This window comes from Panthera tigris, chromosome X (assembly GCF_018350195.1).
Source record: "Panthera tigris isolate Pti1 chromosome X, P.tigris_Pti1_mat1.1, whole genome shotgun sequence".
Lineage (NCBI taxonomy): Eukaryota > Metazoa > Chordata > Mammalia > Carnivora > Felidae > Panthera > Panthera tigris.
The window spans coordinates 88,069,421-88,087,280 of record NC_056677.1 but is presented as its reverse complement, the minus strand read 5'-3'; the positions used below and the strand labels follow the sequence as shown (position 1 = coordinate 88,087,280).

At 41.4% G+C, this 17,860-nt stretch overlaps 1 protein-coding gene across 2 annotated transcripts in view; it reads right to left on the bottom strand.

Annotated features, from left to right (window-relative positions):
* ATG4A (autophagy related 4A cysteine peptidase) overlaps positions 1-17,860 on the bottom strand; it is a 64,132-nt gene that overhangs the window by 18,916 nt on the left and 27,356 nt on the right. For both annotated transcript variants that reach the window (XR_006213376.1, XM_042974021.1), the window contains exons 2-3: positions 4,543-4,653; positions 1,962-2,033 (exon numbers count right to left, since the gene is read on the bottom strand). Coding sequence is in view for 1 of the 2 variants with exons in the window: in XM_042974021.1 (XP_042829955.1) it covers positions 1,962-2,033; positions 4,543-4,653 (183 nt within the window). In the remaining variant the exon portion in view is untranslated. The remainder of the gene's footprint in view (positions 1-1,961; positions 2,034-4,542; positions 4,654-17,860) is intronic.

Below are 17,860 nucleotides of genomic sequence, written 5' to 3'. Positions count from 1 at the left end.
CCTGCCTGTTAGTGGATATTATAAGAACTAGATGAAAAAATATCTGTGCAAGTGTTCTACAAACTCACTCAGGATGATGTAAATATCTGGTGTTATGAGCATGGCCATAATTGAAAATGCTACTAATAAATTAGAAATGTGCTACATCTTTAAAAGGCATAAAACCAGTTAATAAATGAAAGAAGACAACAGGTTCCACTTTAAGAACACTTGATGTAACTAAAATCCCACGTATGTGGCCAGGGTGAGCTCAATATCCTTTTTCAAGGTACCAGTGAAATCAGATAACTTGGATGGCAGAGGAGACATTCTGCTTTCATTGCTCTCTGTCCTCAACATGGGAGTGGAAAACTATGCTTATAAGCATGATCTCACAAGACTAACTCTAAGGAGGGTCATCAGCCATGTAAGACAAATGGGCCACAGTGGCCACCCTTTTCCTTTGGTTGTGGGGACTGAAGGAGAGTTGCTACAGAAAGATGGGGATGGTTGAGCCAACTCATAAACTTGAAGGAGAGTCCTTTGGCTCTTGCTAATGGTAGAATTATAGGACACATTAGTACAGGAGAGATGCAATGAAGACTAGATAAAGAAGAGATCATCTATTGCCAAAACATTGTCAGAATTGGGGTGCATGGCCGGCTTAGTACAGGAGAGATGCAATGAAGACTAGATAAAGAAGAGATCATCTATTGCCAAAACATTGTCAGAATTGGGGTGCATGGCCGGCTCAGTCAGTAGAACATGCAACTCTTGATCTTAAGGTCATGAGTTCAAGCCCCCCATTGGGCATTTAGCCTACTTAAAACTTAAAAAAAAAAACTGTCAGAGTTGAATTGCAAATGTTTTTAAGCCTTGTAAAGATCTCTTCACCTAGAGAAAGTTAACAGTTTAAAATCACTGGGTACTAGGGGTGCCTGGGTGGCTCAGTCCATTGGGCATCCAACTCTTGATTTCGGCTCAGGTCATAATCCCAGGGTCATGGGATCAAGCCCTGTGTCGGGCTCTGTGCTGAGTGTGGAGCCTGCTTAAGTTTCTCTCTCTCTCTCTCTCTCTCTCTCTCTCTCTCTCCTCCTCCTCTTCCCAGCTGGTGCATGTACTCTCTCTCTAAAATATAATTAAATACTTAAATAAATAAATAAATAAAATCACTGGGTACTAAAGATTTTTCCTTTGGGCATTTTACTGCTTGGGTACTTCCTGTGGAAAGCAAAAAATGTCCATGTGGACTTTGTTTTGGGCACTGATCAGAAAGTAGGATTTCATTCCAGTTATTATGTCCAGTCCTGCATCAAAATCAATCAGACAGGTTTTCTCTTAGGAGAATAGCTTCCACCACTTGGATTTGACATTCTTTTTCCTACAGGGCCATGATACTAGGAATAGGCCACCTTACTTGCAAACATTTTACAGATTTTCTCTAAAGGGAGACAATTCACTTAGCTTATTGACCTTTTTTTTTCCTAGACAGCAGGTGGTAACCTAATAGCTGATAATTAGTTCCAAGGAAATCTATCATAGTTCATCTTCCAGTGGTATGGTGCTTTAATATCATAGGGGGTGGAAATCATAGGAATTATTTTCTTTCATTCAAGGCATAACTGTCTTTAATAATCAAGTAACTCCACAAAGCAGTGGATTATGAGTTAATAAATATTACCCAGACTAGAAGTTTGACTTTCTCCTTGCTCCTGGAAAACAACTAATACTACCTGGTGCCTGAACACTTGGAGGTGGACTCATAAATATCCTGGCAATTACATATTCACACCAAGGAACCATACATGATGCAGTACTTGGGCAATGAAACTTTCGAATAAAGTATATGATTTAAGTATTCCCCTAAAGCAAATTCTTCACCACAGTGAGCTGTTAATTCTGAGGTTTCTTGGATGTCACTGATCACCTCAGGCAAGCTATCAACATGGAAGAAAGCAAAGTACAACAAATGATATACCTACCAATTGGTGAAAATTTCCTTCTGTATGTAAACCACAGACGAGCACTTATATCAGACAACAGCTTAGATTTTTCTGAAATTAAATGTGAAATTAAAATTAAATCACCACATCCCATCTAAAGATATCTGCCTTTGATTTCTGAGCCAGCAGGAAACTCATTTTCAAATAAACCAGTCAATTCCATTGTTATGGGGCTAGGGAAGTTCATAGGAAACCCAATATCACCTTAGCCAAGTAATTTCAGCATTCCCTTTCACCTATGTTTTGACCAGTACTACTGGCCAGGTGGTTCCTGTCTCCTACTCACTGAGCTCCATGGCCCTGACAGGTACTAACACTGGGGTCAGTGGCCAAAAGACAAGGGATAAGAAAAGCAAGGATAACCCACTAACAAGGCAACCAGCCCCTGCCTGAAACGATGATAGTTGGTTGGATCTCTCATCAGTACCCAGTGTCCATTATCTAAAACTAGGGGTGTGTATGTGTGGGGGTGTGTGGGGGGGGTGTACACGTGTACATGCATGTATGTTTAACTAAAAAGGAAGATCCACAATAAGTAAATTAAGTGTGTAAAAATATACAACACCACCCAGTGCAGCTGGCATTTGTAATCTAATGGATAAATTAGACACAAACACTTTGGTGTCTTTATTCAAAGCATTTTGTGCATTTTATGACATAAATTTACTTCAATGACCACATATATGGCGGCTTTCACGGGTCCATCTGTATAGAAGTTAGAGCCATTGCACTTTAAGAGAAGAAAAGAAAATTTGATTTTAGCCAATAATTTCTGTTTTCTCTCCTGCCTTTCCTTTGAACAAACCAGAAAGTTGAGTGGTCTGAATTCTCCCTGCCCTTCACGTCCCCAGTGCCTACCACATTATGGGCAGCAGATGTACACTGGTTAAGAGTAAAACTTCTGGAGTCATATTCTGCCTGGGTTGGAGCCCTGACTCTGTTCCTTGCCAACTGTGTGGCCTTGTCACATAATCTCTCTGAGCTTCAGTTTTCTTATCCTTAAAATAGGGAGAATAAGAGCACCTACATCATAGAGTTGTGAATATTCTGCAAGATAATGCATGGAAAGTGTTTAGATGGTACAGTATGCGGTAAGCCTGTGATACATGTTAGCTGTTTTTATATACTTCCCCTCTCAAATGTTCACACCACTCACTCCTTCTTCTGATATTCTCTAGGCCTTTCAGCTTTCCTCTATGCTAGAAAGGCTGGGGGTAGTTGTATGGACACTTTAACCATAAGTGCACTTTGAAAGGTATTTCCCAACTTAACATTTGGATATGGCCATATTTGACAAGCTGGGGATTCCTGTTATCATGGAATACAGAACTAGAAGAGATCCCTTCCAGTATTCCTCATTTTAAGTACCTGTGAAGGAAGTTAAGATCCAGAAAGAGAAAGTGACTTATCTAAGGTAGGGGAAGAGTCTGTATACAAAAGGTCTCCGAACTGCTAACCCTCAACTCTCTCCACTGTTCAGGATTCTCCAATCCAGAGGATGAAACCAGACACAGGGTGGAGCCAGAAGATGCTAACTTCCCCTCCTGCCTTGTGATCAGCTCCTTCCTATTTCTTCCTCTATGCTAGGGCCTTCAAAGAGCATCTCTCCTCAGACAGACAGACAGACAGCTGACTCTCTCCAAGCTCAGGCTTTATCAGGGTGCTGGGCTGTTGGCAGTTTTAGGTTAAAAGATCTTCCCTGGGGTGTCTGGGTGGCTCAGTCGATTGAGCGTCCGACTTCACCTCAGGTCATGATCTTGTGGTTCTTGAGTTCGAGCCTCGTGTCAGGATCTGTGCTGGCAGCTCAGAGCCTGGAGCCTACTTTGGATTCTGTTCCTCCCTCTCTCTCTGCCCCTCTTCCACTCATGTTCTGTCTCTCTCTCAAAAATAAATAAACATTAAAAAACTTTTTAAATAAAAAATAAAAGGTCTTCCCCAATCTGTAAGTATATAAGGGTAAGGAAGAAATATTCAAGCCTCTTTTCCATCTAGCTGCTGTGGCTAAAAGTTCTATACAAAATCAGAATAAACTGAGAAGGTGCTACAGTCAGCAAAAGATCTACACCTACAAAACTTCTTAGTGTCTGACGTGGTTTCTGACAGCCCTGGGCTGATTAGAGGTCCCCTGGGTGGCAGCGTCTTTCATCTAGATAGAAAAGGACACAAGGGGAATGAGAAGTATGTAGCCCAGGCATTACAGTCTAAAACTGGTTAGTGATACCACGAGTGGGTCCATGGTTTTTGAAAGTCAAGGCTTATGGAATTCAGGGGTGCTCCTTTAAAGAAAAGAATAAATATATATATGACCCTTTCAAATTGCACAAACACCTATGATCATGTGAACATGCTGCTAAGGACTCTCAGGGCCTCGGAAGGGACCTGTGCAAGCAAGGAGTCTGTGGCTTGACCTCCTCTGGCTGCAAGGTATGTCCGCCTACAAGTGGCATGAACAGTTACCAAAGTCACACTCCACCAACCCCACAAGGAAAAATGGATAGGACCTTAACCTCAGGCACCCACCTCATTTAGGTTCTCACAGACAAATGCTACCAAACCTTACCCGTTTTAAGGAGATGCTGTTTCCCCAAGATCCATACCAGCTCATCCGTATCTGGAAATTCTTCTAGGTAGTCAGCAAAAATAGTAATCTGGTTTTCATATTTGGATAAAACTGAAAGAAAAGGAAAGAAACTTAAGCAAAATGTAACAGAGGGGATTTGCTTCTGTGGTTTTACTGGTTATTACCTTTGTCCTGAAGGTGAAAGATCATTGGCTTGAATCGAATGGAGGCAAATCCTTGTCTTGGAGGAACAAAGATACTCACAAAGCCTCAAATCCTTTAGTAGAGGGATTTACTTTTGACCACCTATTTTCACCTTCCTTTTCTCATGGTCCCATTTGGCACCATCTCCAAATATTTAGTTCAGGGTCATTTCAAAACCTTTTCATCATGGGGTATTCTTTGTAAACAGCCACTTATCTAGCTTCTCCAAGCAAAAGTGGATCAAGGTGATACAATAATACCTAATACTTGCATATCCAACTCATGCCCACATTACAGGGAATATTATGAGGTTTCTAGTGGCTGGAGGCATTGGAATGGGCTGTGACAAACTCCAAAGATTACAAAACTGTGAAAATGTAGTATTTTAGCTGGAAGACCAGCGGTTTTAACAGTACTTTTGTTTGCCATCTTATTCACATATGACTTCTGCAAAGAAGAATCTTGAAGCTGACGATAACTATAACTTGTTCTTGGGATTCACAAATGACCATGCTTATCTCTCAAGATAAAGTAACTGAATAACATATAATTAAACCTTGTAAGTTCACAGGCCAGACTCTCAGAACTTAGAACCATGTAATGTGAGATGAGGTAAAATTCACTTTTGTACCACTTGTGGGGAAAGAGTCTGCTCAAAGAGTTAAGACTGACTTATGAGAGGGTCCTAATCTCAAAAGTTCTCTTTAAGTGCCTTCCTGAGAGAAATAATATCATAAGTGGTAAACAAGTTTCCCACAAAAACCTATTTTAACCTGCAACCAGGAAATAAAATTGATGGTATATTTCATTGTGTATATGGTGCTGTGTCTATGAGAAAACACACTTCAAGTTCAAAGCTAACACATCCAACACATGCCTTCTCACCTGAGCTCTTGGAGGCTCCCCAGCCCCTATGGGGAAGGGAGCTCAGAGAGAGTAAGTACAAGCACCTGCAGGGACTCTCCCACAGCAGTGCCTGAAAGCCCTAAGGGAATGATTTTCCTGTAAAAATGGCATTGTGAGATATGTTTAACTCACTTGAAAGGACAAATTGTTTTCTTTTGGTTTTGTTTTCTAAGGCAGGAGCATGCTGTTTTCATAGAAATAAATGTTCCTAAATATAAATGAGTCCTCTTTGATCATGAAAACAGGTTAACCTGCTCTCACTGCTTGGTTGGAGGTTGACATTATGCCGTGTATCATTTGTATAAACTGAAGTTATAATTTGTGTGAAGTTATAATTTTAGAAACAGAGCTACCCAGTAGTTCAAGAAATACTGCATTTCTTGAGATGTATTACAGAAGTCCAATATTTCAGGGATTTAAGTAGCTTTTCTCCTCAGAATGTTTTAATCATTAAGGTTATAGACTCGGCAGTCTTTCAAACCTAAAGAGGTTAGAAATGAGACAGCCATTTTGTTCCCCGGTGAAAGCTCATCACTGCTAGATCTGCCAGAGAACCTGTGCCCTCTTAGCTTCTCTGTCACTGGCCTCAGCCCCTGGCCTAAGCCCAGGAAATACCAGGCTAAAAATGACCACCCAGGTCAGGCCATCCACAGGAGGTGGTGGACTGAGGTGGTGTAAATCACACTGTGTACCTTCCCACCCTACTCTCTACCCCTCACACGCAGAAGAAATCAGGTTAAAATGAACATCCAGTGGAGCCTAGAAACAGAGTCTAGAAAATGAGGGGCTTGAGAGGGGCGTGGGAAAGGGGCAGCCTGTCTGGCATTCCCCTGATAGGGGTGAGGAAGGGTGCATTGGGTGAATGTACAGCATGTATGCATATAAGCTTTGGGTCTTTTTTTTAGTACTGGCCAAGAAAAACCATTTCTCTATCGCCAACCCTGGCCAGCTGGTCAAATTAGTACAGCCCCTTAAAGCCTGTGAGAACTCCACTGCTTCATTTGGGATGGCCCTGACCAAAATGGTAGCCAAAGAATTTTCCTCTTGCTCTTCAGCCCTTCTCAGGCCAGCAAGAAGGTCAAGATGGTCTCTGTTCTTCCTGATTCTCCTCTTAGAAAATGGACTTCAAGAATGCAGGGCTACAGCCAGCCCCAGTTGAAGCTACATGGATGAAACAAATGAAAGCCAGAACAGACGTGAAGAGCAATAACATGGGGAGAGTGTATACAAGAGGATCCAGGGAGGAAAGAGGAATAAGGTCTTCCACAAGGAGAACTCAGAGTCATGAAGAAGCAAACTGGGGCATCATTAAGGTGCAAAAGTGAAATCGCATTTCCAACAGAATCACTTCTGACTAACACAATCCTTTAAAAAAATTCATAAACTACTTTTATCTTGCCTTAAAATGAACAAACATCAGCCCCATATGAGTTTACTGCCCCTTTCATCCTGTTTAAAGAGATAGGAGCTATACAGGCAGAGCTACAAAGACCACAGCTGGGCAGACCAAGAATTAGCTTCTACAAGGTCTGATGAACAACAGGCTTCACTCTGTTCCATTTTACTTTAATAATAATTATTGCACTGAAGTCTCTGCTAGGTTGGCTTAGTGGTCAGCTAATAACTGAACAAAGACTTCCTTAAACTCTTGGAACCAGCAAGTCTCCCAGTCTTGGCCAAGAGGTTATGTGTACATGTTGGGACATGCCTTCAACACTCAGCCAGGTGGCTGATAACTCTGCCTTAGTCTTCCCTTGTGCAGAGCTTGAGATCAGCCAGAGCAAAAGCTTAGAACCCTGTCAGCTCTTTCCTGAGCATGAACACAACACTGGGAATGCACACAGTCCTGAGCATGCATATAGTCTTCTAGATTCCCAGGGATATGCCCGAACTTTTCAAGCTCCAATGGACATGTTACTCACTAGGTTTTTCTTTTAAGCTTTCTGCATCAGGCATCTATGATCAGGCCTGATCTACTGCATCAGGCATTTATGAAGTTAATCAGTTGCCTCTAATGGTTTTCTTTTTTTTTAATTTTTTTATTTTTAATTGAAGTATAGCTGACATACAATATTATCTTAGTTCTAGGTGTACAACATAGCGATTTGACAACTTATATGTTACTCAATGGTCACTACAATCAGCGTAGTCACCATCTGGCACCATATAAAATTATTACAATATTATTAACTACATTCCCTATGCTGTACTTTCAGTCCCCATGACTTATTTATTTTATAGGTGGAAGTTTGTACCTTCTTAATCCCCTTCACCTATTTTGCCCATCCCTCACCCTTTTCCCCTCTGGCAACCACCAGTTTGTTCTCTGTATTTTTAAGTCTGTTTCTCATTTGTTCACTTGTTTTGTTTTTTAGACTCCACATATAAGTGAAATCATATGGTATCTGTCTTTTTCTGGATGACTTACTTCACTTAACATAATACCTTCTAGGGGTGCCTGGGTGGCTCAATCAGTTGATCATCTGACTTCAGCTGAGGTCATTGATCTCGCAGTCCATGAGTTCGAGCCCTGCACTGGGCTCTGTGCTGACAGCTCAGAGCCTGGAACCTGCTTCGAATTCTGTGTCTCCCTCTCTCTCTGCCCCTCCCCTGCTCATGCTCTGTCTGTCTGTCTGTCTCTCTCTCTCTCAAAAATAAACATTAAAAAAATAATACCCTCTAGATCCCTCCATGTTGTCACGAGTGGTAAGATTTTATTCATTTTTATGGCTGAGTAATATTCCAGTGTGTGTGTGTGTGTGTGTGTGTGTGTGTGTGAGAGAGAGAGAGAGAGAGAGAGAGAGAGAGAGAGAGAGAGTATCTCACATCTTCTTTACCTTTTCATCTATTGATGGTCAGCTAGGTTGCTTCCATATCTTGGCTACTGTAAATAGTGCTATAATAAACATAGGGGTGCATATATCTTTCTAAACACTGTTTGTGTTTTCTTCAGGTAAATACCCAGAAGTGGTATTACTGGATCATATGATATTTCTATTTTTAATTTTGTGAGGAACCTTCATACTGTTTTTCCTAGTGGCTGCACGTCTAACAGTTTTCCATAAAAGCCTCCGGGGAAAGGCTTTCTGTGGCTAACTTCCACGGTTCTGAAAAGGTTGACTATGACCATTTCTGCCAGTGTTTTTCATTGCTCTTATAAATAGAATTTTCAGAGGTTCTCACTCTGCCATTTCTGCGATATCTTACTTTAATATTTTTTTCCAGTCATTGACTGTATTTTTAAAGGTTGGTTTTTATAAAATTGCAAGCAAATGAAAAAATGGCTTTGAACAACACATTTTCTGATGGGGCTTAACAGAGACACTTGTACCTGAAGGTTCCCAGATTCTGTGAGGCTTGTGTCCCACAAACAACACAAATTCTCTTAAGTGAAATCTGTCACAGAATCTCAGGGCTAGAAGGGGCCTGAGATACCACAGCATGTCTTCCTTGTAGGCCACCTGATTCTAAAGGCATGCCAGGATACTGCTGATTCCAGAACAGCCTTCTCAGCAATACATGCACATTTAACATAGTATCAAGTAACAGTTTCAAAAACAAGAAAATATCCATGGAAAACAGGTATGGTAAGGGTCGAATATTCATTAACATATTCATCCCATAAACTTTTACTGAGTACCTACTATGCACACAATGGATAAAACATCACTGAGACGTAGCATCCATCCTCCAAAAGCTTTTAATCTAGTGGAGAGGACAGGTCTGAAAACAACTAATAGCAATAAGTATTATAATAAGGGAAAGCAGTTGTACAACATAGGGAATGTTGTCAATAATACTGTAATAATTTTGTATAATGACAGATGGTAACTAGCCCTACAAAGGTGATTATTTCATAACATATAAAAATGTCAAAATACTATGTTGTATACCTGAAACTAATATATTATTGTATGTCAATTCTAGTTCAGTTTTAAAAAGAAAGCGATGTGAGGGGCACCTGAGTGGCTCAGTTGGTTAAGTATCCAACTTCGGCTCAGGTCATGAACTTGCAGTTCGTGAGTTTGAGCCCTGCGACATACTCTGTACTGATAGCTCAGAGCCTGGAGCCTGCTTCATATTCTCTGTCTCCCTCTATCTCTGTTCCTCCCCCACTCACATCCTGTCTCTCTCTGTCTCTCAAAAATAAATAAAGATTAAAAAAAATTTTAAAGAAAGCAATGTGGAAGGCAAGAAACGATTAATTCCAACTGGGGGTGAATGGGCCTTGCACAACCTAGAAAAGGTGGTATCAGAGCTGAGCCTTGATAGAAATAAGATATAAGTGGAAAGGGGGAAGGGAGAAATTCACTAAAAGGATTTGGCAAGCAACTGAGTGTGGGGTGGGGCTGGGGGGAGAGAGAGAGAGTCAGAGTTAAAAATACCTTCCAGTTTGTAAGTGTGAGTGATGAAATAAATGGTAGCAGAAAAACATGGTGCAGTGTAGGGAGATAAAGTTTGGTCTAGCCACAACATTTCTTCTTCATCTTTTTCAGAAGAAAAGGATGTCACTTTTTAAAAAAAAATTTTTTTTAATGTTTATTTATTTTTGACAGAGAGAGATAAAGGAGATAGGGAGATAAAGTTTGGTCTCATGGGTTTGGTTGACAAAGGAAGGGTTTAAAAAAAAAGTGAAGAGGGGCATGGTAGATGGCAGGTAGATAAGCAGAACCTAGGAAGGCAGGAGGAATTCAGAACAACAAAGCTCAGCCTAAAATGTGCCTTCACCTCCTTCCTCCTGGGTCCACTTAGTGTTCTTGCCTTTCCAGCCTCTGCCCACCCATGCATGGACCCCACCCCATCTTCATTTCTCTTCCTCCCAGTGCCCTGCTTTTCTGACAATGAAGAGCTTTAAAAATAGAGAACTGGACATCATTTCTCATTATTTCCATGGGGGATTTTCATGTCCCAAACTGAAAGTTTTCTTGAATGTATTCAGCAAGTCAAATTCTAGCAATGCTGGGTGGTCAAATAATGTGAAAGACATGCATCCTTTCTCTACAGACCAGTAAAAAATTTGACGCCCTTTATCATTTTAGACTTACCATATAGACTCTTAGCCGAAGGGTTATCATTCAGCTAGACTTTATGACTTTCTAAGATTCTATTTAACTGACTAGTACTGGTGGTGGTGTAGCATAGGAGGCTGCACCTGACCCACTGTAGGGCAAGTCAGCAAAGGGATAACCAGTCTGTTTGGCAAGGGACTATTGGTAAATGAGTGTTAAATGAAAGTACTCCTTACTTTTCAGCTAGAAAAATCAACCAGGCCATTGATAGCTTGGCCCCACAAAACACAACATATCTTACAGAATTCAGTCACTTCATCTTACTGACACAATGATGGCAAGAATCAAACATAAGGCAAAATTGGACTCTTTGGTTTTCCTTTAAAGTGATTCTTTTGAAAAACTTATTGCCCTTTTAAGTATATTTTTGTTGTTGTTCTCACTTAAGGATAAATTATTGTCTGCTATCTGCTGACTGAAATGCATTCAGAAATATCCATGAGGAGGGGCACCTGGGTGGCTCAGTGGGTTAAGCGCCCAGCTCTTGGTTTCAGTTCAGGTCATGATCTCATGGTTTGTGGGTTTGAGTGCAGAGCCTGCTTGGGATTCTCTCTCTCTCTCTCTCTCTCTCTCTCTCTCTCTCCCTCTCTCTTCCCCTTCACAGCTCTCCTTATCTCTCTTAAAATAAATAAATAAACTTAAAAAAAAGAGATATCCATGAAGAAATGGGATCCCATGCACAAACTGGTGAGGAAGGCAGGATCTACCTTACACATACATCACCTCTAAATTGCTGCCTCATTTTGCTTTTGATAAGGTAACTCTGCTCTTTTTGGAGAGATGCATTTTTTCAGAAGAAAAGGATGTCACTTTAAAAAAAAAATTTTTTTTAAATGTTTATTTATTTTTGACAGAGAGAGAGAGAGCATGAGCGGGGGAGGGGCACAGAGCGAGGGAGACACAGAATCCAAAGCAGGCTCCAGGCTTGGAGCTGTCAGCACAGAGCCCGATGCGGGGCTCAAACTCACAGACTGCAAGATCATGACCTGAGCCAAAGTTGGACACTCAACTGACTGAGCCACCCAGGTGCCCCAAGATGTCACTTTTATAAAGCTTATCTTTGTTTATAAGACATACAAAGAAGGTAGGACATTGGATGGATGGATGGATGGATGGATGGATGGATAAAAACATTTCACTGGTTTTATAATTCAAGACTTGTGGTAACTATCCCACAAGCTGAGGTAAGAATCACCTTGATTATTTATCAACAGGTTTTGTTGTTAAGAATCAAACTGTTAAGTGGGAAGTGTGGTTGTATTCACCAGGAGTACAGATGCACATTAGTGCCACTGCCACATCATACAGTGGGTCCAAAAAAGCCCCTGTGGCATTGTATCTTTGATTTTGGATAGTACCCAAGCTAAAAGAGAAGGAATACTCAAATATAGAGCTCATGATTCATGTAGGGAGCATATCATGACAGTATTTAGCCAAAATGAAGAGTGTATCAAATAATTTTGCTCGACATAAAAAATGTGGGGGTTTTTTGGCAGATGAAGAGAAGGAGGGATCACTCTTCACCCCTCTTAAAAACAGCCCTAGCCTAGGAAACCTAAAATGTAGTTTCTAATCCTACCCTGCCAGTAACTAGCTATGGGACCTTTGAGAACTTACTGCACTTCTTTGGGCCTTAGATTCTCCATCTATAAAATGAGCAGTGTGTTTTTCAAACAGCACATCATAACTTATCAGTGGGCTTTGAAATCTATATAGTGGGTTGAAATCAGCATATTTAAAAAATGAAATCAAATAGGGGCACTTGAGGGGTGCCTGGGTGGCTCAGTCGGTTGAGCGTTCGACTTTGGCTCAGGTCATGAGCTGGCAGTTCTTGAGTTCGAACCCCACATCGGGCTCTGTACTGATAGCTCAGAGCCTGGAGCCTGCTTCGAATTCTGTGTCTCCCTCTCTCTCTGCCCCTCCCCCACTCACACTCAGTCTCTCTCTCACTCAAAACTAAATAAACATTTAAAGAAATTTTAAATAGGGGCATTTGGGTGGCTCATTCAGTTAAACATCCGATTCTTGGTTTCAGCTCAGGTCATTATCTCACAGCTTGTGAGTTCAAGCCCTGCATCGGGCTCTGTGCTGTCAGCAAGTTGCCTGCTTGGGATTCTCTCTCTTTCTCTCTCTCTCTCTCCCTCTCTCCCTGCCCCTCCCCTGCTCATTCTCTCAAAATAAATAAATAAGCTTTAAAAAATGAAATTAAATAGAATAGAAAATATTACAATATATCATACATAATAAGGATTAATATCATTTCACAAAACTTGTGTGTATATAAATTAGGTTGAAATATAAAATGTATTTCCCATTGTATTGTTGGATCAAAAAAGCTTGAAAGCCAGTGGTCTAACCTATATTGTCCATATAGTAGCCACTAGCTACATGCAGCTGTTTACATTTAAATGTATTCAAATTACATACAACTAAAATTTAAGTTACTCAGTTGCACTAGCCACATTTCAAGCACTCAACAGCCACATGTGGCTACTGGCTACCATACTGGACAGCACAGCATAGGATCATCACAGCAAGTTCTATTGGGCAGACCTATCTTAACAACCTATTTATGGTTCTGTAGGAGGTAGAGGTAGGGTGGGTTGTTAGGAGGAGTACTTTAAGCTCTGGGAAGAGAAGATGGATTCACTTGTCAAGAGAGTCTGTATGTGAATTTCTAAATAAATGAGCCAACAATTATTTATTTAAGTTCTGTACTTGGTTCTGTGATGGATACAGAGGAAATATCCTCATAAATATTCACTATGTGTTAAATGAACAACCTAAGGGAGAGAGAGGGAAGATGGCGGCGTAGGAGGACACTGGGCTCACCGCGCGTCCTGCTGATCACTTAGATTCCACCTACACCTGCCTAAATAATCCAGAAAACCGCCAGAGGATTAGTAGAATGGAGTCTCCGGAGCCAAGCGCAGACGAGAGGCCCACGGAAGAGGGTAGGAAGGGCGGCGAGGCGGTGTGCGCTCCACGGACTGGCGGGAGGGAGCCGGGGCGGAGGGGCGGCTCGCCGGCCAAGCAGAGCCCCTGAGTCTGGCAGGCAAAAGCGGAGGGGCCTGACGGACTGTGTTCCGACAGCAAGCGTGACTTCGCGTCTGGGAGGTCATAAGTTAACAGCTCTGCTCAGGAAGCGGGAAGGCTGGAGGACAAAGGGAGGGAGAGCTGCTCAGCCCCCAGACGACAGAGCTCAGTTTGCTGGGGAACAAACGCGCTCACCAGCGCCATCTCCCCCGCCCATCCCCCAGCCAAAATCCCAAAGGGAACCAGTTCCTGCCAGGGAACTTGCTCGCTCCGCGCAAACACCCAACTCTGTGCTTCTGCGGAGCCAAAACTCCGGCAGCGGATCTGACTCCCTCCCGCTGCCACAGGGCCCCTCCTGAAGTGGATCACCTAAGGAGAAGCGAGCTAAGCCTGCCCCTCCTGCCCCCGTGCACCTTGCCTACCCACCCCAGCTAATACGCCAGATCCCCAGCACCACAAGCCTGGCAGTGTGCAAGTAGCCCAGACGGGCCACGCCACCCCACAGGGAATCCCGCCCCTAGGAGAGGGGAAGAGAAGGCACACACCAGTCTGACTGTGGCCCCAGTGGTGGGCTGGGGGCAGACATCAGGTCGGACTGCGGCCCGCCCACCAACTCCAGTTATACACCACAGCACAGGGGAAGTGCCCTGCAGGTCCTCACCACTCCAGGGACTATCCAAAATGACCAAACGGAAGAATTCCCCTCAGAAGAATCTCCAGGAAATAACAACAGCTAATGAACTGATCAAAAAGGATTTAAATAATATAACAGAAAGTGAATTTAGAATAATAGTCATAAAATTAATCGCTGGGCTTGAAAACAGTATAGAGGACAGCAGAGAATCTCTTGCCACAGAGATCAAGGGACTAAGGAACAGTCACGAGGAGCTGAAAAGCGCTTTAAACGAAATGCAGAACAAAATGGAAACGACGACGGCTCGGATTGAAGAGGCAGAGGAGAGAATAGGTGAAATAGAAGATAAAGTTATGGAAAAAGAGGAAGTTGAGAGAGAGATAAAAAAATCCAGGAGTATGAGGGGAAAATTAGAGAACTAAGTGATACACTGAAAAGAAATAATATACGCATAATTGGTATCCCAGAGGAGGAAGAGAGAGGGAAAGGTGCTGAAGGGGTACTTGAAGAAATTATAGCTGAGAACTTCCCTGAACTGGGGAAGGAAAAAGGCATTGAAATCCAAGAGGCACAGAGAACTCCCTTCAGACGTAACTTGAATCGATCTTCTGCACGACATATCATAGTGAAACTGGCAAAATACAAGGATAAAGAGAAAATTCTGAAAGCAGCAAGGGATGAACGTGCCCTCCCATATAAAGGGAGACCTATAAGACTCGTGACTGATCTCTCTTTTGAAACTTGGCAGGCCAGAAAGGATTGGCACGAGATCTTCAGTGTGCTAAACAGAAAAAATATGCAGCCGAGAATCCTTTATCCAGCAAGTCTGTCATTTAGAATAGAAGGAGAGATAAAGGTCTTCCCAAACAAACAAAAACTGAAGGAATTTGTCAACACTAAACCAGCCCTACAAGAGATCCTAAGGGGGATCCTGTGAGACAAAGTACCAGAGACATCACTACAAGCATAAAACATACAGACATCACAATGACTCTAAACCCGTATCTTTCTATAATAACACTGAATGTAAATGGATTAAATGCGCCAACCAAAAGACATAGGCTATCAGAATGGATAAAAAAACAAGACCCATCTATTTGCTGTCTACAAGAGACTCATTTTAGACCTGAGGACACCTTTAGATTGAGAGTGAGGGGATGGAGAACTATTTATCATGCTACTGGAAGCCAAAAGAAAGCTGGAGTAGCCATACTTATATCAGACAAACTAGACTTTAAATTAAAGGCTGGAACAAGAGATGAACAAGGGCATTATATAATAATTACAGGGTCTATCCATCAGGAAGAGCTAACAATTATAAATGTCTATGCGCCGAATACCGGAGCCCCCAAATATATAAAACAATTACTCATAAACATAAGCAACCTTATTGATAAGAATGTGGTAATTGCAGGGGACTTTAACACCCCACTTACAGAAATGGATAGATCATCTAGACACACGGTCAATAAAGAAACAAGGGCCCTGAATGATACATTGGATCAGATGGACTTGACAGATATATTTAGAACTCTGCATCCCAAAGCAACAGAATATACTTTCATCTCGAGTGCACATGGAACATTCTCCGAGATAGATCATATACTGGGTCACAAAACAGCCCTTCATAAGTTTACAAGAATTGAAATTATACCATGCATACTTTCAGACCACAATGCTATGAAGCTTGAAATCGACCACAGGAAAAAGTCTGGAAAACCTCCCAAAGCGTGGAGGTTAAAGAACACCCTACTAAAGAATGAGTGGGTCAACCAGGCAATTAGAGAAGAAATTAAAAAATATATGGAAACAAAAGAAAATGAAAATACAACAATCCAAACGCTTTGGGATGCAGCGAAGGCAGTCCTGAGAGGAAAATACATTGCAATCCAGGCCTATCTCAAGATACAAGAAAAATCCCAAATACAAAATCTAACAGCACACCTAAAGGAGATAGAAGCAGAACAGCAAAGGCAGCCTAAACCCAGCAGAAGAAGATAAATAATAAAGATCAGAGCAGAAATAAACAATATTGAATCTAAAAAAACTGTAGAGCAGATCAACGAAACCAAGAGTTGGTTTTTTGAAAAAATAAACAAAATTGACAAACCTCTAGCCAGGCTTCTCAAAAAGAAAAGGCAGATGACCCAAATAGATAAAATCATGAATGAAAATGGAATTATTACAACCAATCCCTCATAGATACAAACAATTATCAGGGAATACTATGAAAAATTATATGCCAACAAATTGGACAACCTGGAAGAAATGGACAAATTCCTAAACACCCACGCTCTTCCAAAACTCAATCAGGAGGAAATGGAAAGCTTGAACAGACCCATAACCAGCGAAGAAATTGAATCGGTTATCAAAAATCTCCCAACAAATAAGAGTCCAGGACCAGATGGCTTCCCAGGGGAGTTCTACCAGACGTTCAAAGCAGAGATAATACCTATCCTTCTCAAGCTATTCCAAGAAATAGAAAGGGAAGAAAAACTTCCAGACTCATTCTATGAAGACAGTATTACTTTGATTCCTAAACCAGACAGAGACCCAGTAAAAAAAGAGAACTACAGGCCAATATCCCTGATGAATATGGATGCAAAAATTCTCAATAAGATACTACCAAATCGAATTCAACAGCATATAAAAAGAATTATTCACCATGATCAAGTGGGATTCATTCCTGGGATGCAGGGCTGGTTCAACATTTGCAAATCAATCAACGTGATACACCACATTAACAAAAAAAAAAGAGAAGAACCATATGATCCTGTCAATCGATGCAGAAAAGGCCTTTGACAAAATCCAGCACCCTTTCTTAATAAAAACCCTTGAGAAAGTCGGGATAGAAGGAACATACTTAAAGATCATAAAAGCCATTTATGAAAAGCCCACAGCTAACATCATCCTCAACGGGGAAAAACTGAGAGCTTTTTCCTTGAGATCAGGAACACGACAGGGATGCCCACTTTCACCGCTGTTGTTTAACATAGTGGTGGAAGTTCTAGCATCAGCAATCAGACAACAAAAGGAAATCAAAGGCATCCAAATTGGCAGAGATGAAGTCAATCTTTCGCTTTTTGCAGGTGACATGATATTATACATGGAAAATCCGATAGACTCCACCAAAAGTCTGCTAGAACTGATACATGCATTCAGCAAAGTTGCAGGATACAAAATCAATGTACAGAAATCAGTTGCACTCTTATACACTAACAATGAAGCAACAGAAAGACAAATAAAGAAACTGATCCCATTCACAATTGCACCAAGAAGCATAAAATACCTAGGGATAAATCTAACCAAAGATGTACAAGATCTGTATGCTGAAAACTATAGAAAGCTTATGAAGGTAATTGAAGAAGATTTAACGAAATGGAAAGACATTCCATGCTCATGGATTAGAAGAATAAATATTGTCAAAATGTCAATACTACCCAAAGCTATCTACACATTCAATGCAATC